The sequence below is a fragment of the Coffea arabica genome, chromosome 2e (genome assembly GCF_036785885.1).
Source record: "Coffea arabica cultivar ET-39 chromosome 2e, Coffea Arabica ET-39 HiFi, whole genome shotgun sequence".
Taxonomy (NCBI): Eukaryota; Viridiplantae; Streptophyta; class Magnoliopsida; order Gentianales; family Rubiaceae; genus Coffea; species Coffea arabica.
This window is the reverse complement of record NC_092313.1, coordinates 72625438-72650545: the sequence shown is the minus strand read 5'-3', so window position 1 is coordinate 72650545 and position 25108 is coordinate 72625438. Positions and strand designations below refer to the sequence as shown.

The 25108-nt window shown below is 37.8% G+C and overlaps 1 protein-coding gene across 9 annotated transcripts; it reads right to left on the bottom strand.

Moving 5' to 3' along the window:
* Positions 1–3205: 3205 nt before the first annotated feature.
* LOC113733009 (putative RNA polymerase II subunit B1 CTD phosphatase RPAP2 homolog) lies at positions 3206–23986 on the bottom strand. 9 transcript variants are annotated; one of them, XR_011840996.1, is made up of 8 exons: positions 23807–23986; positions 8104–8732; positions 6986–7942; positions 6685–6878; positions 6316–6579; positions 4633–4796; positions 3696–3933; positions 3206–3538 (listed from the first exon to the last, which is right to left on the bottom strand). XR_011840996.1 is itself a non-coding variant. In XM_072080997.1 (7 exons), exons 2-7 carry the CDS (start codon positions 8693–8695, stop codon positions 3829–3831), a joined length of 2271 nt encoding a protein of 756 aa, XP_071937098.1. In that variant the 5' UTR covers positions 8696–8732; positions 23807–23986; the 3' UTR covers positions 3206–3828. The 9 variants fall into 9 exon arrangements, 4 of the variants coding, with proteins under 4 accessions (XP_071937098.1, XP_071937099.1, XP_071937101.1 ...); XR_011840995.1 differs by lacking the exon at positions 23807–23986 and having other exon boundaries at positions 4633–4791; positions 8104–8750; XM_072080997.1 differs by having other exon boundaries at positions 3206–3933; positions 4633–4791.
* Positions 23987–25108: the final 1122 nt, after the last annotated feature.

Genomic DNA, 25108 nt, shown 5'->3' with positions numbered 1-25108 from the left:
TTTTTCTTTTTTTCTTTGAGGGGGTGCTGGGGGGTTGGCAAAGCACCCTAGAAAGTATTTTATAATTTTCTATTTGAAAGTAACCAGAAATAAGCAACTGCCCCATTTAGTTGCATAAAGGAATTAATAACACCTAAAAACAAACTTGAACCCTCTTTTTTTTCTGTATAGAAATAACTTCATGAAATAAAGGAAAAAAATAAAGTTTTTTTTTTTTAAGGGAAGTTAAAGGTAGCAAATTAGGACCGTTAATCTAAGTTGGAGAAAGTTAAAGGTAGCAAATTAGGGCCGTTAATCTAAGTTTTTTTAAAAAAAAAAAGAAGTTAAAGGTTGCAAATCAGCGCCGTTAACCTAAGTTGTGTAGGCAGTTGTGGTTTTGACTTTTGACCGTTCAAAAACCGGCTTCGGTAATCAATAATAGTTGCATACTTGATCTCCATTAAAGAAATACTTAGTAAAAAGGGTCGGTGTCCATTGGGAGCTAATTAATATGTACTTTCAGACTTAGATTTTTGCTAATGTCTGATTATTTAAATGTGTACATATATAAATATATTTATATACAATAGATTAGAAGAAATATAGGTATATTAATGAGTATTTAATGGGTACTTGTTAAAGAAACTCATTATTTCAGTGAACACATATTAGAAAAATTGATTAGAAAAAATGAATAACAAGATGAAGCATGATGGATAAATCCAGAATCTATTATGTGTTTGGGGAGATTAGATTTAGATGAGTCCAATGATTTCCGGCACTTCTATGAATAGGAGATAGTTTTTTTTCTTTTCCTTTTTTTTTTTTTTTTTGAAATACTAGGAGGGCACTTTTTTAATTCTTTTCTTTTTGTGTTTTTTCTCATATGGAACTTGCTTTACCAAATTTACATTTTGTTATTAATGTTTGTTGTCTACAATAAACAAAAAGGTTTCTTTTCGTTCTTTTGCAATTAAAAATTACATTAATATTTCCAAATTGACTTCTCATTTGGATGTACTTGGAAAATGATTACCTAGTTGTCATTATTGTGATATACATTTTGTACATAAAGTTAGGTTTTGTTCACTGTTGAACATCCTGAATGAATTTAGAATCAGGTTAGTATGTAATTTTTGGTTTGAACTTAAGAAAATATTTTGAGATTTTTGGAACAATGAAAATTTGATGGGTAAAAAATGCTGTCATTTAAAAGTGGTTGGTATACAGTTTACTCAAATCTTTTTCATTTTGTTTTTAGTACATATATAATTTGCTTAAGTTCTGAAGTCTAACCCGATAGGAAAATTAAGAAAATTAAGTTAGGTGGTAAAGTAAGGAGAATTATAAGTAGGAAGTTCTGAATCCAAATCCTCTCACTTATTAAAAAAAAAAAATCTAGAGTGATATATATCCAACTTGCTTTGATTGGACCCATAATTTAACAAGCAGAGATCCCACATTTTTCCCCAGTATAACAAGTCTGCCAAAGTTCGTACCCCATATTTGACTTGACTTGTAGCAATTAGTCTAGCTTTACATGTTTTGATTTGGTTTACTTCCCTTAGGAAAAAAAGGAAATTATTGACTAGTAATTTGGAAATGAGCAATTGAATAATTAAGAACTGTACAAACTAAAACAACGCTGCCTGTCATGTTTGCAACATTGGACAGGCGCAAAATGACATGATTACATGGTCAAACTTCATCCGTTAAACAAATGGTCCCATTATTATTTAATATTTAATTTACCAGTCTTCAATTATTAGCGTTTTCAATGCATCACCTAAATCAGCAGCTTCACGCCGCCGGTAGGCAACTCGTTACTATTTTTTATTAATTAATCTTAAGGCGTCAGGAATTGTTCAAAATGGGCACAGCCGAAACTTTTGTTCAAAAGTAGCACTAAAGCTGGCTATGTGCAAAGCAACCACCTTGCAACAAAGGAAGGTACAATTCCAGGTACTGAACAAGCAACTCCTCAATCACATACGATCTCAAAAGGCAAGCGATATTAGAGTAGCTACTCTGGTGGAGGATATTGTACAATTGAAAGGGCTGTTCATATGTGCTCCTTTTGTCTAGTTAATAGTGGTAACAATCATCTAAGTTCTAGGATTAGTCTATATGCCTTAGGCATCACAATCGACGAGGAACTTTTGTTTCCTCAGTGTTAAACACACTGATTGTAAAGTTATCTTGAGTCTTTGCTCGCACTTGTACATGTTTTGGAAGTAATATAATCAAATATCGTTTTGGAAAAAAAAAAAAAAAAAAAAAAGAAACTTTTGCCTTCTCTCCGGGCACAGTTTGGAAGAGATTGGACAAGAGATTAAAAAAAAAAAAGGAGAAAACAGTTTGGAATTCTGAGAGAAGAAAAAAAAAAAGTGTTCATTGTGCTCCTACAGCATCTTGATTTTAGCTGATAAAACTTTGCAAGGCTTTTTAGCGATGTCTCATTTGGTTTTCCTTTTGTCTATTGTGAAGATCAAGAAGAAAGGAAAAAAAGAAAGAAAAGGAAAGCAAAAACAAAAACAAATAATACTCAAAAAAAAAATTATTTCACACATAAATTTATTCCTCAATCCACCTTTTTATATTCTCACCTAATTTTTTATCTCATATACATTACATCACAAAAAAGTGCTACATTAATTATTTCAAATAATACTCTATTCAAACACACAAAAATTTTTATATAATTTTTACAATAAGTTACAGTAAAATTTTATACACGCACCCACCTAAAAAACTCGCAATCCAAACCGGTATCATTTCAATATCTATGCGGTACCAGTTGACTTCAAAGGAAGTTTCCTTTCAAGAATTATTTAGAAGTTTTCAATTTACTAGCAACAATTTTCAAAAACGACATACTTCAAAAGTCCAAGTGATAAATGTTCAGTATAAAAGTACACATACGTGACTTTGACACAAATTTAGAAAACGCATTGTGACATTCATTTTTAGTTACTACTAAACTATCATCATTCAACTTGTAATTTAGGCTTGAGCAGATCAAAGGTAACTTTCACAGCTCGCAGGGCATCTTTTAAAGCCATGCTAGGGGCCCATGAATGAAGCCCTTTGTCAACATTCAACGATAAATCTGGGGGGACAATGATGATAGTGCTTTTTTAAGTTTATTTAATTATGTACTATTTTAGTCTTATAATACGAGTACATAAAGTATGAGAAATACTGATCGGATCAAAAAAGAAAAAAAAAAAAAGAACAGAGAATTCAATATCATATCCTTTACATTGTCAACTGCTGGGCTAAGACTCCAGGACATGAAACTAAAAAATGTCTGTAATTGAATATAAATTGAAAAACAAATACCCAATTTGGGGCTGCTGGATTGATTTTAAATTTTTTACACCAAAAGTTTAGAGCCCAGCAAAGGTATATATATATACATGAACTGAGGACAAGCCAAAATATGTGTTTCTCAAAGGGAGTAATTTCGGAACCCTCCTGCTAATTATTCCTTCATCTGTTACTTTTTGCTGACCACTGACGCTAGTTAATGTCATCGCCATGGCTAAGCTTGTGCCATCTGCAATTACACAATACAGGATGATTTTTAAGTGGAAACTCAAACAGCTTAAATCCACCCATTTCTTTTGTCGTCTCTCATTGAAGAGGTTCGTTCACAATTCAAATTGACGCCTCAGGGATCCGGAGGAAAGGAGGGGCTGGTAAGGTTATCTTACCTAGACACAGGAATTTCAACTCGGAAGAACCAAAAAGAAGTGTACGAACATTAAATTTCCAGCAGCAACCCCATTAGAGAATCCCGACGAGCAAAATGGGCGACGGAGTCGAGGGAAGCTATTTAGTCACAATTTAAGCGCCGCACTGCATTGCAAATTGAGGAACTCTGCCAAGTGGAATAATCAGGTCCTTCATAATCTCGTATTCTTCTGCACTTATTTGCGCCCCTTGCAGCACCTATGACCATAACAAACAACTTTTTATGAGTTACAAGCTCTGAATCTTGCAATGTTGAACCGCCAAAAGTTGCTCATTCCAAAATTGCTTCGAAGAGAGGTCTTGGAGCATTTTGACAAAATTACAGATCCAAGATGCTAGTAAATCCATCATACACCACATTCAAGGTTGCAAAAGAGATTTAAAAAAAAAAAACAAGTGGACTTGATATACAACCATATACCCATTCAGGAAACGATAAACAGTGGACTTCAGGAACAGAATATCCTAGACATGATGGTGGTGTCACTTTAAGCAGAAAAATTTCATCCACTGTTTCCTTAGCATAATTACCTCCTCGTCTGCACAGTTTAACCAAATTTTGTACAAAGTGTAAATGTTAATATTTGACTGCTTAAAAGGACATATTCCCCAATAACAGAAACCAATACGGATCCATTTTACAATAAGCAAGGCTTAAAAGCTACAAGACATAGACTACCCAGAAAAACAAGCATTTTGTTGTCATCTCCTTAACATATTCTTAAAAAAAATGTTTCGCTCCCAAAACTTTTCATGAGGGTCTTGCACATAATTTAGAAGATAATCTGTTTATCTGACAGATTAGCTGAAACAAGGATAAGCACGCAAATGTGAGAAAGCAAAATAAATCTGTGCCACGTCAAAAACCAGAAAAACCATATGATGCAAATATCTCACCTTTGGAAGCAGAATTCTTCTACCAGTCATGTAAGGAGTCAGTGCAGGAATCCTATAAACTGATAAAGCATCAAGAAGCAAGAGAACAAGCAGTTGCCACTGCTTCATCCTGAATGGTGGAAGTGGATCCATAAAAGACATTGTATCAAGTAGATGGTCCTGCACTAATAAATAAATAAATAATGTATACACACACACACACACACACAAAAGAGCAGCAGTTTACTAAAAAGGAAGAACAAAATCAAAAGACAAAAAGGTCCCACACTTGGTTCTTTTTCAATCTTCAATTTAATTAAAATGAATGGAAACAAAAAGTACAATAATGCCTGGTTCCTTTCTTGCCCTGAGTATGGTCCAGTCCAAAGAAAGCAAGACAGCTAGTCAAGCAACACAGGAAAAAACACATTAATGCCACCTTAGTTCAGCTCTCTCAGTAAAAAGCCCATCATCATAAAAGAAGTTTCAGATTCTGACATAATTAGATTAATTCATTGCCCAAACTTCGATGAGAATATATGCATAATATTGTGGTCATTACGAAAAGACTAGATAGAAATTAATTATTTAACCTCCAATAGGCAGAGTGAATAAGATCAGTCTAAAACCCAATGTCTGATGAGAAGAAAGCAAATTGCACACAGAGGCTTCCTGCATTTTGTGATTTCATTCCTGCAAAACTGCAGCTAGAAGTGCGAAGCGAGTGAAGTGCATAGCCCTAAAAGAGACACATAACTTCTGTTTCAAGTCATCAAAACCTTAAGAAAAAAATGAGGACGTGCTCATCTAAAACCAACACCTGAATTCCTCTAAACCATGCAGTTCCTATAACTTATGTACCCAGAAAAAAAGATCCTCATTCATACTATGTTTTCACTTTTATTTGCAAAATCCTACGACTGTAAAACCTTGGGAGATAATAGAAACAAGTTTTCTTTACAAAAGGTCAAGCCAGAAAACATTTTAAAACGGTTTAGACAACAATTAACACAAGGAAAAAGAATGAGCTTCAGCTAAGATTCTAAAATGAAGTTGCTCCATTGTAACTCCAGAGTCAAGGTAATCTTATATAATACATCCTCTAGCTGCACATCTCTCCTTTCTCAGACCCAACAGCTATAGATGCCTTATGGATTCATGAAGCACGCAAAATGGTCATACAGAAGTGGACTTTATCGACATGAATGCAAAGTTTCACAGTAAGGATGAAGAAGAACTGATTTGTAGTTCTCTGATTGTCTAACTAACACAAAGATATTCACTGAGAAAACAACAGTGAATGACTTACAGTTAGAAGAGACAGCCAGTTGCATAAAGAATCCAACAATGTGGCTTTAAGTGCGAAAAAAGCAATCACTGGCTCTAAATAGAGCGCTGCTTTTTTTCCATTCTGCCCCCACAACACACAAAAAAAAAAAAAAAAAAAACCACCCTGGGTGCCAAAATAAACAAAGGGAAAAAAGTGTCTGTTTCCTTTTCTTAACATGAGAAGGGTCATACAAAAGGAGGACTGGTGTCAGAGCTTCTAGGGCTAAAGTTGTTGCAACAATTGTAGCATATTTTCCATAGACTCCAATATTAAGGAAAACAAGGAGCATCAATTCTCTTCAACCACCCCTCCACCCAACCCCCCCTTAAAAAAGAAGAAGAAGAAGAAATGGGTAACAAAATCTAAATCATTACCATTTCTTTCTCCAGAGTAGATAGTGGCATTGGAAGCTGGAGATCGGCAACAAGCGCTGGTAAAGCCCGAGCAAGACAGCCAGCCAGAGCTTGCTTAATTTCAAGAGAGCGACCATCAGTGGAAAAAATCTTGCGGGGGTACTCCCTCCCATTGATATACAGATAATCTTCATGAAGGCTTTCATCATGTCCATATATATAGGCCAAGGAAGACGATGATATCCATCCAAATAGTGCCATAAACATTGTTGCAAATGGCGATAACTGGGAGAAATTAAATTTTAGATTTTTTAACTTAACAAATTCATGCATGTGAAGAAAAATGACAAAAAAAAAAAGAGAAAGCAATGACTCAAAAGACAAACTTACATTCAAACTGAACCCCTCTGGTGGCGTATCATACCAAGAATCATTGGGGTCCAACAGATCAGAGTTTGATAAGCCTGATTTCATTGGCCATTTTAAAACATTTGTTTCGGAATCAGGCATATCAACTTCCACTTGAGCTTCAGTTCCATGCACTTCTGGATGAGGAGGTAATACAATAATTCCAGCTTCAGCCACTGTTACATAATGAAATGCAATAGAACACAATTTCATTTATAAACGTACTCAACTATCTAAACTTGACTGTATTCTTAGACTAGACAAGTAAGCAATATCCCTTTACCTGCATCAGAAGTATCAGCATCTCCAGATACAACAGCCTCTGCTGCTTCGCTGAGCGCTCTTGCACACACTTCAGCTGATGCAAACCTATATGGATCCTCATTTACTTCCATAACTGCAGAACCAGGTTGGCTGAAAATATTTTTTGTGTCCTCTAATTCTCGAAACTCACAAAGGCTTTTGCTGCCATTACCATCAACTTTCTCATCAGCCCAAGTGACAGAACGAGTTCCCCCCTTTCCCTTTGTTGATTTTAAAGAAGGCTTTAGCATGTTGGCAGTAGAACTAGATGCCTTTTCAGCTTGAAATTCTGAAGCTGCTTCACTCGTGTTCTTATTTAGATCATTCCCGCCAGGACCAGAAAACGAGTCTGAAATGACAAGCTTCTCATCGATATCATTTGATAAGTCACAAAGGCTTTTGCTGCCATTACCATCAACTTTCTCATCAGCCCAAGTGACAGAACGAGTTCCCCTCTTTCCCTTTGTTGATTTTAAAGAAGGCTTTAGCATGTTGGCAGTAGAACTAGATGCCTTTTCAGCTTGAAATTCTGAAGCTGCTTCACTCATGTTCTTATTTAGATCATTCCGGCCAGGACCAGAAAACGAGTCTGAAATGACAAGCTTCTCATCGATATCATTTGATAAGTCACCTAGACTGTCTCCTAGATTGTCTTTAATGGCAGGTTTCCTTGGTGCCTTATCCAAATTTTTCTTTTCAATTTTATTTCCCTCAGAAACAACTCGCCCTTCTAATTCGGTGGATTCATCATCTTTCATGTCTTTGTGCTTCATTTTTCCTTTCTGCTTATCAGTTTTATGACCAGAGATACTCCTTGCCGGATCTGGAGATTTCGACATACTATACTCATCTTGAATAATTAAAGTACTTGTGAAGTCCACGTCATTAAAAAAATTGTCTTTTATCTGCTGGATATGAGCATGCTCAGACTTACACCCTGCAATGAGCATTTACAGCTCATATCAATCAATTAGCATAGACTGATCTACAAGAGGATAATCCCAGAAAAGACAAAGCAACAGTAGTATGAATTTAGTTTATTGGCTAAATCCTTGAAAAGATTAATATTATGATACGTTGAATGCCTGCATCTTTTACCTTTTTCAAGGTTTCTTGCCTGTTGGATGTTGGAGCAAGAGTCTTTCAGAGGAACATAGCCTTCAATAGCATTTGAAGGTCCAATCCACTCCTCAAGAGACACTTCCCCAGACCCTGTGTCAGTCATTTCTTGAATCCTCAACTTTGACAACTCTAAATCGCTGTTCTTTCCAAAACCACCACTGGACTCTTCCAAACTTAATCCCTCAAATAGCCTCAAAATTTCGTTCAGTTTCACCGGGTTTAAAGTTGAAGATCTCTCCTCCTGCAGACTAGCTACAAAAGCCCGACTATTCACCACACAATTTGTGGAGCAGTACATGTACGTTTCATGAAGATCATAAACTTTATGTTCCTTGAGTGAAATCCGATATCTGCCTTTTCTTGGCCTTTCCAAAGGCAAAGAATTGCCACAGAGAGGGTAACCACACAAATTAGTTATGGATCTCTCTGTAACCACATCTTGATAGTCACTTTGTGACATCACTGAACCAGCTGCAAATAATTTGTTCTCATCCTGAATGCCTTCTAGAAGAGAAAGTTGAAGCCTGTGAACAGCATCTTTTACTGCAATTACATGATCCTTTGCCATAACTAATAGCTCTTAGAGAAACCGAAAACCTATGTACCTGTGAATTAATGGTGACAAATTAAGCTCAAGGTATCCAACGTCCGCACGCAAAAATCAAATTCTCATATCAAAAAATCGCAACTTCAAAAGTATTTGCATAAAATCATTGACCAGACAATTTAAATGTTCTTTTTAAGTACAGATGAACGAAGATTAAACCAGCCACGAGCATCATATATCCAACTTAAATGCATCATTCTATTATAAAGGCACAAACATAAAGAATATCCCCAAATTAGGCCTTTCCTAGCGTTTATTTGAAAAAAAAATTAATCTTTCTAAAGGAGCTAGGGTTTACAAGTGAAAATTCATATGAAAAATGGTTTGACATGATCATCTACTATGAAATCAAAACTGTTTTATTGGTTCACATGACTTATTCTAGTTTGAATTAGAGTGTGAAGACACGGGAAGACAATCATTTCAAAATGGTTGGTGTGTCCATATCAATCAATTGAACAACAAAGTTGCAAGTCTTGGTAGAAGACTTTCTGGGTACTTTTTAGTCAAGTGAGATAGGGGTAAGTATTGAAAATTATTAATAAGTTCATATCCATTTTTGGCAAGTGACAAATATTTGGGACAGACCAAAATGGTAAACATGACACTTTCAATGGGACGGAAGGAGTAATTTATATAATTAGTTCTTATACTTTAAGTACATTCCATGATGAGAAATAGATTAATTTTCAGTGTGATGGTGCATTTTTTATATAGAATTGATGAGTCTTTGCTAGGCCTGTCAACGACCCGGACCCAGCCCGGATTCGTGAAATTATTGCGGGTATGGGTAGGGATTTAATTCCGTTATCCAAACCCGGATTCGGATCCGTTTTGTCAAATAAAAAAATGGGTCGGATACGGAATATAGTATTCCGACCCGTATTAGACCCGGATCCGGATATAAATGGATTAATAATTTAAAATATGTATATTTATCAATATAATTTGATTAGGGCGATATATTTGAGTAAAGTCAATTTGATTTATTTTCTTATTTGATTTTTTTTTGTATTAGTTAGAAATTAGTGTATAAATATATTTCTTCTCATTTTTATTAGAAATTGTAAATTTTCATAATTTTTTTCTGGTAAACTCGAACCCGAATCTGAGACCCGTCGGATCCGGATCCGGAACCGAAACATAAAGTAGAAGACCCGTCGGGTAAACGGGTTGAATCCGGATCCGATTTGGTATGCCGGGTCCGGGTCCGGAATAATGAATTCTAGCCCGGACCCGACCCGTTGACAGGCATAGTCTTTGCTCATGCTTGTAATGTTGACAGTTAGCAGATATGAAACTTTATTAATACGGACGTATCCGCGGAGTGCACAACGGTCCTATGCGTTAATATGAGAGGGCGTTTACTATGCTTAAGAAGATTGGCAACGTAGTGTACAAGGTGGAGTTGCCCAAGACCTTGTCCTAACTCCATCCGATCTTTCATATCAGCCTACTCAAGCCGTTTTTGTGACATCCCCCCTTCTCCCTAAGGCGAACCAAAGGGTATCGGCGAGACGTCTGCCCAACTCTTGTCAGGATTCAGTACAATTCCCGTTCAAACTTAATACCATAATAACTAATAGGATAGAATACACTAAACCCCCTTGTGGTTTGGGTTATTATCATAAAACCTCCTCATTGTTTAAAAACTCCCAAAGAGCCCCCTCATGGTTTGGATTAATTTGGCCAACGGACGGAAATCATCCAATTTGATGAAATAATATAAAATTCCTATATTAACCTTGTTTTCAAACTATACCAAAAGTTAGTTCGGGTTTTACTTAAAATTTTAAAAACTTTCTTGCTTCATTTAAGAAAAAAGTAAAATTCAGGGGTTAATTCAACAAATTCTAAAAATTTGTTGTCTTCTCCAACCAGATGATGTTCAGATTTCAGAACCCATCGCCTTTCTTTTTGTTCTTTTTTTTTTTCCTTTTTCTGTTTTCCTTTCCCTTCCATTTTCTTCTCATTTTCTTCCTTTCTTCAGTCCAGCAATTGTCACCTTGCCATCACCGACATCGTCACCGTCACTATAATTCTCGTGGTCATTACCTTCATCATCATCTTCAGCACCATTGGGTCTCAGATTTCATCTAAATTCATGAATCTTGAATTGTCTAAGGAAAAAATTAAGGGGCCAAACTAAAATTTCAAAACATTCTTCATCTTCTCCGGCGATAAAGCAGCTTTCATTATTTTGCTACCGCTGTCGCCACATCTATCATCGTCTTTGTGGGTTTACAAACAGACTTTATGAGTCAAGGTGAAAATTTTCAAAATTTCTCTTCTTCCTTATCTATTATTATCATTTACAGATCTTGCGGCAGCGATAGTAGAAGCAGCGCCGCTAGTAGCTACCACCAGTGGTGGAATTTAACAAAAATTACACCCTCAAATCCAATTTCAGCGTAGATCATGATTATGAATCATATTTGACCAAAAACAAGCAAAGAGTAACAAACATAGGCATGAACAGTGATAGGCAAAACTATAAATTTCAGTCAAAAAACAAAGCAAAACCAACAAATTACTATATAAAAGCAGTCCTTTGAACCAGTAAAATGGTTATATGACACCAATTACACACAAAAAGTCAGATATTTGCATGGATTAAAAGAAAAATTGTGAGGCTGCCTTGATTCATATCTCAAATCCATCTGGATTTCTGCCCACCTTATGTATCAATTGGTGACTACGATGGCAATGGTGATGGCATCAAATCTTGTTACCAAAGAATGGGTTAAGGGTAATTACTTAAGAGATTAAAGGTGTTGCTGTAAGGAGATTTCTATTGGAGAAGAAGCCAAAGTTTGACATGAACTTTCTTAAGAATCCCCTGATGCTGCAACAGAAGATAAATATAAGAAGGAGAAAGAATGGTCACAGTGGTCGTGGTTGTGAGGGGGTTGGTGTTTTTGTGCATCTGCTGTCTCTGTTTTGATTGCGGGAGAAGGAAGGAGATGAAACGAAAGAAAAGGAAAAAGAATAAAAAGCAACCTTTTGATTTTGGGAGAAGGAAAGCAAAAGAAAGTGAAAAAAAGAAAGAAAAGAAGGAGGGTATAATTGGAAGAAGAAATCAGTTTTTATGCAGAAAAATCAACGTGATCAATTTTACTCACGTATTAGGCGAGTGTGACTTACTCTCCGTTAATTTGGATCTTTTTCATCCAAATTCCAGATTAGTCCATAGTGTAAGGAGGTTCAATGTGTGTTTTTAAACAATGAGCAGTTTTTATGACAATAACTCAAACTACAAAGGGGTTTAGTGTATTTTACCCTAACTAATAAGACAAGACGAAGAAAGAAAGAGGAGTCGCTTCTATATATAAATATCCAATCTTACACCACAAGTTCAAAATACATTCACTTTCCAAAATATACAACTTCCTAAAAGGATGTCTAAACAAATACATTCCAAAATTTTAGGCAAAAGAGCCATCAAATAGGTTTTTCCATAATCCCTTCCAGTTCAGCTCCTGTTAAGAAAAACAAATCTAACGGGGTGAGCGGATGCTCGTGAGGCCAAGAAAACATGCAAAACATATAGTTCAAGTAGCAAGGGCATTTAAACAAGAATTAAAGCTGTAACATTCAGGCAGTTCACGACTTTCAATTAAACACATTCAATGAGGATACAGGAGCTCTCAGGAGCTAAATTCCACTTGCTTCGTCAAATCTCGATCGAATACCTTCCCGCGATAACACTCCGTCAATTGGATCGGCATTTACGTCCGTAGAACTCCATTTACGTCACAGTTCCGTCCACCATATACCGCACCGGGCCCACACTTCAATAAAAGACACTACTACGCGAGTAGGCCAAGTAAGATCTCTCAATAGATCAATCTTACAGTTATCTCATGGTTCACCAAACTCCTCGACCAAGCCCTTGCTGGCTCGAGTCGCAAGGTCGGCCAATTGAGATTTGGGCGTCCCCACAGTTTAATTCAATTCAGTTATGGGTCGAGGAGATTCACTCCAACGACATTCAGTCAATCAATTTCAGTTCAGTCAATCAATTACAGTTCAGTCATGAACAATTCATTATTTCAATCAGTTAAAGGAGTACGAGTGCGATAAAGTACACACTCGACTCAACAATTATCAATCATTCAAACCATAAGGTGCAATTCACATTATTGCAACAAGTCATGCACTTGACACTCACCAATCAAAATAGAGAGTAAGTCCTCAAACAACTTTTCGGTGTCCGCTTCGAGTTCCTTTTGAAGGTCCTCTTGAGCGGCGGAGCAAATAATAATTTATTATCACACACTATCACTTATAAACTCCTTGTTAACAAGGAAAATTGTATACTTGTACAATACTAAGAAAATATCATGAAAAAGAGTCTTAATTACTCGTAAATCAAGACTTAAAAGTGGGGTATAATAACACAAGAAAAACTGATTTCCTTCATGAAATCAACTTTAAAACAGTCAATCAATATCAAAGGATAGGAAAGAGTTTCCAAAAACTCATTTCCCATCGAATCGGAAAATTTCAGTTTTTGCACGTCAACTTAGAAAAATCAGAACTTGCACTCAATAGGTCCAAAATTGGAAAACTTTATACCGTTAAAATCTTAGTTCAAAGTACTAAAAGTTTCTAGAAGACACTTTTACAAGATCCTAAACGAAAGACATTCAAATTTCAGCTCAAAGTGGCTGATATAAGCATACAAGACAATTTTAGTCTTGTTTTTCGGCAAACTTTGGAAATTCGGCAAAATTCACAAAAAGTGAACTAGTTTCTGAAATTTGTAACACAATGAGAATTTCAATCAAGGTTTCAAACACAACAAACGAAACTAAATTCGGAGTTTTGAGTGCCAAAATATAGCAGCTCAAGTTGGCCAAAATTTAAGACAGTTCAGTAAATTTTTCAGATTTGAAGAACAACTTTGGCACATCATTTGGGTATCGAAATGGTCTTAGAATATCACCAAATTCGGTACAATTCGACTTCCATAGGAAGACTACTCCTCTATCAAATTTCACGTAAAAACTCGTACGGGAAGATAGTTAACAAAACTACCAAAGTCCAAGAAATTCCCAAAGCAAATATGTCTTCTTGCTTTCTTTTCCTTTTCAAACACTTTGCACCATGAAATCAGTCCCATTTTGGTTCATTTGTGAAACCAAGGTCCAAGAAAAATTTCATAAGCAATTTATAGTTGGTTAACATCAAAATTTCAAAATAAAACATTTCACAAACAACTAAACTAGTCGGCCAGCAAAAAGAAGGATTTTTCAGTTTTGTTGCAGTTTGGAAATTGAATCATATGTTGCTCTATACAACTTGGAATTGAGAATAGTTAGTGGCGTTAGAAAATAGACTCAAAACTCTACATTTTATCAGAACAAGTCATTTTCAAAATCAGTTCATAAGTGAGGGCAAATAGAACCACAAAGTGTAGCTTCTACCTTTCTCTAGGATAGACTACCAGAACAAGACAGCAATTTTGCCGAATCACTACAGCTCACTCATTTCGAATTAGAAGGTGAATTTTATACCGTTGAAAAGCTACAATTGTCTAGTTTCAAATGCCACAAACGGCACTCGATTTCGATATCTGTTCAAAGAGATATGTTCGATCAAAGAGACACTGTTCAAGCTGCCAGAACACATTTCCAGATTTCTTTACATTTCGAAACTTCAAATTTTGCTCAACCAATTCAAATGATTTTTGGTAGAAACTTTCTACACACCATATACAACATATATACATCAGTTTCACAGTAATTTGAGTATCAAAAATTTGAAATAAAGGCACGGCAAAAATAGGACAGATTCGGCCAGCATTCCTACACAATTTCCTTCGATCTTTCTTTCAATTTCTAACCTTAACACTCATCACAAACACACTAACACCCATTTTAACGTCATGGCAGTCCTTATATAACCAAGGTGGAAGTTTATAGAGCCCACTTCAACCAATTCAATCCAAATAATAACAACAACAAGGAAGCTACAAGCTTCAAACCAAGAATGAAACTCATTAAAGCCAAGAAATGAAAAATTGGATGAGTTGAGGTGTATACCTCTTGAACCCTTGAAGAATCAGAAATTTTGATCACAAAAGCTTCAAGAAAACCGCCAAGATGAAGTCTTCCACCAAGCTTAAGTTAATCTCTAGGTGATAAGGAAGTTGAGTGAAGATTTTGGAGTGAAATTGTGCAAGAATGAAGCAAGAATGATGAAGAGCTTTCTCTTCTTCTTCCTTGGCTGGTTTGGTCGGGTATGGAGGTGAGGAGAGAGAGTGTGGCTGATGAATAAAGCTTCCCTTGGAAGTTTAAGTGTTTTGTGGTTAAAATTTTGTGCAAAAGTCAACTATGAATAGTACTTACGCGCGCTCGTTTCGTATCCATTTTCTCTCGGGTTTGTTTCACTTGTGCATTAAACCTCTAATGTACTTCCTTTAACATTATAATTATTCACTCTTAGTAGTCTAGTATTAGTTTCTTAAATCTCCACTTAACCGTTTTGACGCGAAATAAGCGAACTTCCGATTCGCGCGCGATAAAACGAAACTCAAAAGAAATTCTTGTAACGATAATATAACTCACTAATACTAGGGTAAATAATCCTAAAAATAACTATTTTTGAAATAAAAATTTGAGTCCTCACAAATATTAATTTCTCAAATCTCCAATTAGTTTGTACAGGCGCGACTTTCGGGAATCTTTCAACGCATTCGCGGTATAAGTTTAAATTTTTAACTCACTCACCTCTAATCCATCAATTAACTTTTCTTAGTCTATTATTACTCATTCTTAATTCGCTAGAATTATTGCACTCTCGATTCAAATATTGTCTCGAAAAACATGTATTCACTATTTCTTAATAAACGAGCCTCCGAAAAATTAAATTTACTAACGGGACGTTTTAAAATATAAGTGGGACAGTATTCCATGTAAATGATTTTAAAATGGTTGAAATAAATTATTCGGAGAAAACGGGTGAATAAATAATTAAATAAGCCAAAAAATAGAATTAAAAGCAAGAAAAAATTCGGATCCTCACAGTTTTATCAAAATCCGCACGATCCGTCAATGAACGTGTCAGCAAGAGCACCTGCAGGTATGAGGGATGAGCACGACAAGATTGTGGAGAAGATCATGGCCGACCGTACCATTGGACACAGAAATTGCGTACCATCAAAGGAGTACTTGGTGCATTGACATGAGCTACCCGATGCGGAGATTAGTTGGGAATCGACCAAAAAATTGTGACAATTTGAAGACCTCATATGAGCATATGAGGCTAGTTAAGACATAGGGTCGATGCCTTGTTCGAATGGGGAAGGATGGCATGGATCGCACATTGTCCGCGCGCAACCGCATGCGACCATGCCCGGTTGGCCAAACCATGCACACTGTACATAGTAGTCCTGACAGAAAAACTAATACTGGTAGTAGACCCACACCTTATTTCCCCTTCTAAGTGTCAACCCTTGTTGGTTTGACTAAGGCATGGAAACTACACAATATGATGCTGGAAGCATATAGTATATGTTAGAAGCTTACGAAACGTTCTAGGCTATTTAAGAGTCTTGTAGAATGGCCTAGAGCCTTGTAGATAATAGTAGATTAGTGTAGAGACTTTTATAGACCAATCTTAGGTGTACGTTTTGTAAAATTCTTTAGAGTTGTGTATAGTTTCTTGATTTGCCTATAAATAGGGCAAGCTCTTTCCATTTATGACAACCTTTGTACCAAAGTTCTCAGGTGCAATAAAGAAACTTTCCTTTACCTCCATTACTTTCTACTTTTGTCTATAACTTTTACGCTTCCGCACGTTTAGCATTCAGGCTGAACTAGCCAACCTTTTGATGTGTGCACGGACCTTGGCCCACCAATGACCCAGTTCAAGTACCATTGGGCCCAGTCACATGTGCACGGGCTAAGCAATTCAAGGAACGTTCAAGACCAACATGGAGTTCACTAAGATATTGAGGGCTTGGAGAGAGACAATCGAGTCGTTTACACCATGATCCAAGTCCACGAAGAGTCAAGCGGGCCACCAAGCGAATAAGGCCTTAGGCCCCATCAATTAGTTAGCAATTAGTTAATGATTAAGTAAGAGCATGGGCCGGCCCATCTTGTTCCAAAAACATGGGCCGACTTTTTCCTTTTCCTAGCCTTTAGGGTTTTAGTCACTTTAGCCTATAAATAGGCTTGCTTTGTAAGGTTTAAGGTAGTCGTTTTATCAATAAAGTTTTGCATATTTTCGATTCTTCTTGAGAGAGAGATTCGACCCCTTTACTTGCTTTGGCAAGGGTTTTGAGCAGTCTTGCGTCCTGTCCTAGATTGTTCTACCGACCTATTCCCCTGGAGTATTCACCTTCATCGGAGTGTCGTCTACCGTCTTGAATCAAATCGTGTTGTCCGTTTGGTTTTAGACCCCGCAACTCCAAGCGTTGGACATCCTCGCTAGATCCTTGGGCAAACGTGCTACGTGTCTCGAAACGTGTTGATCGAGGAACGTATCAGTTGGCTTCAGAGCTTTGGTAGAGGTATCTTTCGTTATATCCATATTTTTTGTAGTTGTGTCGTAGAATTCTTAGTACTTTCCGCTGCCTTGTTCAAAAAAAAAAAAAACAAAAAAAAGAGACACTGTTCACCAACACTGTTCATAGTTACTGTTCATCCGAATACAAATCTGTCCAGCCTTGTTGTTTGTGTTATCCAACTTATTTACTTGGTTTTCAAATCTGGATTTTTGGCAAAACTTGTTGGAATTTTGTGAATCTTGAAGAGAACTTACAATAGTCTTGAGCTTCTTGAATTCTTGACCACAATCTTGAAATTTCTGAAGTTCCTGACAACTTCCTTGGAAGTTCTTGAAAGATCTTGGAGTTCTTGGTAGTTATTATTTGTGGACTTCCTTGTTTTGTGTCGTGGTTGATAGTTGTAGTCAAGAAAAAAAAAATAGAAAACAAAAACGAAAAAAAAAGAAAGAAAAAAGGAATCGGTTGGCAAGAAAAAAAAAAAAGGGAAAGGAAAGAAAGGGGCAACCGAATTGTTTTGAATAGGGAACCAAATCTGATTTGTGCAATCTTTCTTGGAATAGAATTTGGAAGTTACCAAACGTTGTTTCAAGAAGATTACCAAAGGTTGTTTCAAGAAGGTTACCAAAAGTTGTTTCAAGAAGATTACCAAAAGTTGTTTCAAGAAGGTTACCAAAAGTTGTTCAAGAGGTAAAGGATTTTCAAAAGGTTTCCAAAAACTAACTTGTTTCCAAAATCAATTAAGAAACTAAGTAAAGCACTTGGATAACTCTTTGTACTCACTTGGACACTCTCTTTCCTACCTTTTTAGGAAACTTTCCCAAACTCTCTCATCCATTTTTTTTTGGAAACTTTCCTAAATTCTCTCATCCATTTTTAGGAAACTTTCCTAAATTCTCTCATCCATTTTTTTTTGGAAATTTTCCTAAAACTCTCTCATCCATTTTTTTGGAAACTTTCCTAAATTCTCTCATCCATTCATCCATTTTTAGGAAATTTTCCTAAAACTCTCTCATCTATTTTTTTGGAAACTTTCCTAAATTTTCTCATCCATTTTTTAGGAAACTCTCCTCAAATTCTCTCATTAATTTTTGGGACCTTTCCTATATTCTCTCATCCACTTTAGGAAACTCTCCTATATTCTCTCATCCACTTTAGGAAAATCTCCTATATTCTCTTCCTAGATTTTAGGAAACTTTCCTACATTTTCTCCTACATTTGCTCCTATATTTTCTCCTAGATTTTAGGAACACTTTCCTACTTTTTCTCCTACATTCTTGTGGTTACACTTGTGGAAAGGTTGGTAACGGTTGTTGGACTTGAGCAGCATTTCTCAACTACCTAATCCAACAGGTAAAGGTATTTGGTAAGTCCATTAGAACGCTTCGAGAGATACACGAGGGATGAGCACATACACGTGAGCTTGTGTGACGTGAGAAATCTCCTTTTCTTTGCTTACCATTTTGGCAGGTCACGCACTCATGCCTAGAGAAGTTGCATCTTACCGATACAACCAAGAATTCTTGGAGAATGAGCCTTTCAAGAGGAGGGGTCTCAAGATGCCTACTCACAAGTACTCTAGTTCCATGCAATCCAGTTCACAACATGGGTATCATTCACTCCGGGAGGAGATGCAACGCCACCGTGCTTTGTGTGTATATGAAAGGTATAAACAAAATTGTGATGAGTGTGAGAAGGACCAAAGAAGTCTGCGTAGAGCATCTAAATCGAGGTCAACTTCAAGCAAACGAGGTGCATCTAAGAAGTGTCTTGACAATCAAGACGAGGAGTTTGAGAATTCTCGAATTGAGTCAAAGCTTCGTGAATCAAAGGATAAATTCCGAAGTCGGACTAATGCATTGATTGATTCTATGATGGAAAGACTTAGCCAAGTATGGGATTCCCACTTGGAGCAACTTAATCATGTGTCGACTGGTGGTAACAAAGGAAATATTCATCCTAGTCCCTCGTCGATTGAAGAGCCCTCTATGAATGAGATGCAACTAAGCCATGAACATAATCCGAACTCAAGTGCAATGAATGGACAATGGTCCGAGACAAATGGAGTGGGAAAAGGCAAGAATAGTTTGGCCTTATTGATGAGTAAAGAGGAGGAGTTGGCTATGTTCGCAAAAGTTGAAAGTCTGGACGTGTTGTTTGCTAACAAGCTAACATGTGTTTTGTTTAGTACCTCTTCTTTTGTGCAGATTAAACAAAGTCAAGTAGAGTTGGTCATGGCATGTTCCATTCCCATGTCACTTGGACACTTTGCGAGTTTCCATGGAGTTTGTCTTCTAGGAGCTAAATCTCTTTGGTCTCAATTCATGGAACCATGTCAACTCAAACCCGTCCACACCATTGGAGGATTGATTCGAGCTCGTCTTAAAAGGGAAATTTCAGATTCTACTGCTTGTTCTCTACCTATGGTTTATTCCTCACCTTTGCCTTATTTTGAGCATGATACTAGCACTAACTCTTGTCGCTCTCATGTAGGTGTTAAAGAGAAGTGTAAAGGACTAGCACTGGCATCTCAAGTTGAATCAATTGGTAGAAGGAATATTGAAGTGTCAAAGGGAGTTTTCTCATTTCCATCTTGCTCTACACCTTCTTACCATCTAGTTAATAATGTACCATTAGTTCTTTACCCGATTTCCGAATTGCTTCAAGTTGAAGGTTATTTTGTTTTTGTAGGTTGTAATGCTGTCCAAAATTTTCCAACTATGGTTAAGGACTTGCAACCCGATTTCGTGCTTATTCCTGCTGAAAGTGGAGCATGTTCGTGCTTCTTCACATGTCCAAAAGCTGGTCACCACGAGCTTACTTCACCAACTCCAACTTGCACAAATTCATATGATTCATATGGAGTGCGTCTCACTTCATTGCTGCCACTTTTGTCGGGTGATACCCACAAATGTGTCAATAAAGATCCGAACGTTGGTCTTACATCACTGGTTCGTACTTCTAGGGAAGTGCAACCCGATTGGTTCAATGTTTCACCTCCAAATAGGCAAGTTGTGCCAAATCAGCAACAATCAGGGACGAGTCATACCACCTTGACAAACCCGATTTGGAATTTCTCTTGCTCCCATGAGCATCATTCTGAAGATCCTTATCTTGTGCATGAGAATGGTGACACTATAACAATGCATGGCCGAAGGATGATTAGAGCGCTTTGGATTGCTACCTGGAAGTTTCGCGAGCCTTACACAAGCTCTTTCCTATCTTGGCGCATGTCCTTGTTTGAGAGCCTAATGAAGCTGACCAAACGACATTTAACTTGGCTCGTGACCTTTCATTTGTTCCCAACGTGGCTGACTTCCAAACGCACTATCGATTTGAGTTGTCATACTACTAACTCTTGTTAGTATCTTCCATCCCCATCTAGATTTGAGGACAAATCCTTCTTAAGAGGAGGGGACTGATGTGTGCACGGACCTTGGCCCACCAATGACCCAGTTCAAGTACCATTAGGCCCAGTCACATGTGCACGGGCTAAGCAATTCAAGGAACGTTCAAGACCAACATGGAGTTCACTAAGATATTGAGGGCTTGGAGAGAGACAATCGAGTCGTTTACACCATGATCCAAGTCCACGAAGAGTCAAGCGGGCCACCAAGCGAATAAGGCCTTAGGCCCCATCAATTAGTTAGCAATTAGTTAATGATTAAGTAAGAGCATGGGCCGGCCCATCTTGTTCCAAAAACATGGGCCGACTTTTTCCTTTTCCTAGCCTTTAGGGTTTTAGTCACTTTAGCCTATAAATAGGCTTGCTTTGTAAGGTTTAAGGTAGTCGTTTTATCAATAAAGTTTTGCATATTTTCGATTCTTCTTGAGAGAGAGATTCGACCCCTTTACTTGCTTTGGCAAGGGTTTTGAGCAGTCTTGCGTCCTGTCCTAGATTGTTCTACCGACCTATTCCCCTGGAGTATTCACCTTCATCGGAGTGTCGTCTACCGTCTTGAATCAAATCGTGTTGTCCGTTTGGTTTTAGACCCCGCAACTCCAAGCGTTGGACATCCTCGCTAGATCCTTGGGCAAACGTGCTACGTGTCTCGAAACGTGTTGATCGAGGAACGTATCACCTTTCATAACTTAAATTTTGAACGTTTGCTAGTGCAACACGGTATGTTGGATTATAGAAAAACAAGCAACCCGTGACAAGTGGTATCAATTGGTTCATTGTGTCTTCATGAAAATTAACATTCTTCTATGTATATTTTATTTCTAGTAAAATATATTAATAGCAGAGGAAGAATATCTTAAAACATCATCATCACACACACACATACCTTTATTTTTTAATTTGTGACTCAAATATCTATTTACTCGATAATTTTTTTCTTGTTCTTTTAATTTACAGTAGGATTCAATCCGAGATTTACAGCTGCGATGGAATTGACTTGAATAACACTTGAAATTTAATGTGGAAATGATCTTTTACTTTCCAAATATACAATGCAAATGACATGAATTCATCCTAACTACTACTATATTGAGATTTAAAATCATAATAAAGAATGAATCTATAATAATGATTTCTAAAATTGAAATTGCCTTAAGAACAATATAGACTCGAGAATTAAATAGTTTGGTACGTGGTTTGGTCACATAAACTAGGGGTCTGTTTGGAACTTGAGTTTTTTGGATTTTGTCTAAAACTTTACTGTAGTGCACTGTAGAAGTTTTTGAAAAAATTTAGAAGTTTTTGTAAGGTGAAAAACTTTTTTGTAGAAGTTTTTGTAAGATAAAAAATTTTGTAAATGTTTTTGTAAGGTGAATTTTTTTTTCCTTTTCTTTTTTTTTTTCTTTTTTTCCTTTTTATTTTCTTTCCTCTCTTTTTTCTTCTTATTCTTCTTCTTCTTCCTTCCCCCTCCCGCCACCCCTCCCTTTCCCCTTGTCGTCTCCTCTGCATTTCCCCCGCCAGCCTCTCTGCCTCTTCCCCCTCCCCTCTGCACGCCACTCCCTCTGCCCCGCCACTCCCTCCCCCCGCCAGCCTCTCTGCCCCTTCCCCCTCCCCTCTGCCCCGCCACTCCCTCCCCCCGCCAGCCCTTCCCCCGCTGCCCCGCTAGCCCCTCTGTCCTGCCCCTTCGCCTTCCCCCGCTGCCCTGTCACCTTCTCCCCCTGCCACCTCCTCTGCCCCGCCACCCTCTCCCCTGTTCCCCTTCCCGTTTCCCGTTTCCCGCCACCCCCTTCCTGTTCCCCTGTTCTCCCGTCAGTCGTAGCGTTGGCGTGACTGGAGGGAGAAAGAAAAATCAGAGTAGGAGGTAAGTAACTGCTGCTACTGCATAGGTTGGGGGAGTTTGGCCAGGGAGGAAAGGGGGAGAGGGGAGGGAGAAAGGAAGGAAAAAAAAATTTGGGAAAGCCGGCGCCGGAAACGGCGGCGGAGATGGTGGCCGGCGATGAAGGTATGGTGGATGGGGTGGGGGAGAAAGAAGAAGAAAGATAGAAGTTTTTTGTGTATTAGATATTTTGAAATGTGTAGGTTAAAAAATTTGATAAGTTTTTTTGGGTTCCTGTAGCTAAAGTTGTTAAAAAATTTGTAGCTAAAAAACTTGGCCAAAAAACTCACTTCCAAACAGGCCTTAGGTTTCTATAACTTTTCATCCTTATCAAAAAGATCTTTGCATCTATTTTCATGGTCATCCAATAGTGGAGAAGATCTCTCTGAACATGGTACATTTGAACCACAAGATGACCAGAATTGCCATCTGATCCTTAGGCAGGCCTAGGTTGCTCATTAGTCATACCAAGCTGCTCAAAAAGGTCTTTGCATCTATCTTCAAGGTCATCCAATAGTGGCAGAAGATCTCCCTAAACATGATACATTTGAATCACAACATGACCAGAATTGTCATATGATCCTTGGGCAGGCCTAGGTTGCTTATCAGTTGTACCAAGCTGCTCAACTTCATCCATTTGAATTGTATCCTTCTTCTATTTCTTCTTATGTTTTCTTGTTCTTCTTATTTTTCTTCTTTTTGGCCAAAATGTCACTGACAAAACAAATTGAGATGATTCATTAATGGCATCTTTCACTGCAACTACATGATCCTATGCCATAACTAGTAGCTCTTAGAGAAACTGTAAACCTATGCACCTGTGAATTAATGGCAACAAATTATGCTCAGTGTATCCAACATTTGCATGCAAAAATCAAATTCTCATGTCAAAAAATCGAAATTTCAAAAGTATTTGCATAAAATCATTGACCAGACAACTTAAATGTTCTTTTAAGTACTGATAAACGAAGATTAAACCAGCCACGAGAATCATATATCCAACTTAAATGCATGCTTCTATTATAAAGGCAAAAACATAAAGAATCCCCAAAATTAGGCCTTTTTCTAGCGTTCATTAAAAAAAATTTAATCCTTCTAAAGGAGCTAGGGTTTACAAGTGAAAATTCATATAACAAATGGTTTGACGTGGTCATCTACTATGAAATCAAAATGTGACCTTACATACTAAGCCTTCTGAAGAGCTCCTAAAATTTTAAACTATTAAACGACGACGAGCACGCGCACGCACACTCAAAGCCACCAAATTGTACATTGTACCGGCTAGTGGAAGAGAAGAAAGTAGTTCGGCGGAATTCTGAACTTCTGATTATGCTTGATGACTAATGATTGGTCAAGAACCAAAAAATGGTGATGCCTCGGGGAAGAAGAAGATAGCTCCGACGCAGAGGAGACAATATCCAATAGTTTTCGTGGCCAAATTTGAATTGAAGACGAGAGAAATTTTGATTACAGATATATATATATATATATAGTGGTTTTAGATTTTAGTACTATACCATGGCTCACAATTGGTTTTAGGTTTGATGGACTAGAGAGCCCGGAAAACTTAAGTTAGTCTAAGACCAAATTTTAGAGACCGGTTAAGCCCACGAATATAATTAACTTCTCACAAACTGCACCTTAGTTATAAGAATTAATATATAATTTTGTTTCAACGGTATTCCAATTAATATGGAATTGTGGACCATGTTCTAAGCAAAATGTACCTGAGTCCTTGATCACTTAGCTACGATTGTTGTTTCGTATGTGCTGCTATTTTTGTTATTTAGTAAGTAACGATTATAATCATGTAATTCATAAGGGGCCTGTTTGGAAGCCAGGTTTTTGGACAAGTTTTTTACTTACTAGTTTTTTAACAACTTTTGCTACAGGAACCCCAAAAAACTTCTCAAAATTTTTTACCTACACACTTAAAATATCCAAAACACAAAAAAAAAAAAATTCCCTTTCCCTTTTCTTCTTCTTCTTCCTCCCCCCCCAACCCACAACCATCTTCGTCGCCGGGCACCACCTCTGCCGCCGGTTCCGGCGCCGATCACCTCTTCCGGTGCCGATTTTTTTTTTTGCCCTTTTTCCCTCTCCCCCTCTTCCTCCCCTGCCATCCTCCCCTCTGTCTTTTTTTTTCTCTCTGCGTCTCTCCCACTCCTCCCCCACCACCCTTCCCCTTCCCCTCTAGCCAATCTGGTCGCTAGACCAGATCGCACGGGAGAGGGTGAGGGTGGCGGGGAAAGGGGAGGAGGGGGGAGAAGGAAAATTGCCCAAAAAAAAAAATTTCATTTCGCTGCTTCATCTGCCGACAAGAGCAAGGAGATGAGACGGAAGGAGAGGGAGAGGGAAAATGTGAAAAAAAGAAAGGGGCAGAGGGAAGGTGAGAAGCGGGAAGGGGCAGAGAGGGTGGCGGTGGAGAGAGGGAAGGGGCAGAGGGTAGGAAAGAGATGGTGGGCGAGGGAGGGAGTGGGAGGGGTGGCGGCCCAAGGAGGGAGAAACGGGGAAGGGAGTGGAGGGGTGGCGGGGGAGAGGGGAGGAAAGGGGTAGCGGGGGAGGGAGAGGGAGGGGGGT

Excerpts from the sequence above, each read along its gene's own strand:
- LOC113733009 (XM_072080997.1), bottom strand. The coding sequence starts at position 8,695 with ATGGCAAAGGATCATGTAATTGCAGTAAAAGATGCTGTTCACAGGCTT. Across the intron at positions 4,792-6,315 it reads CTACTCTGGAGAAAGAAATG|GACCATCTACTTGATACAAT; the intron begins GTAATGATTTAG and ends TTATTAGTGCAG. Across the intron at positions 3,934-4,632 it reads GAAGAATTCTGCTTCCAAAG|GTGCTGCAAGGGGCGCAAAT; the intron begins GTGAGATATTTG and ends TTATGGTCATAG.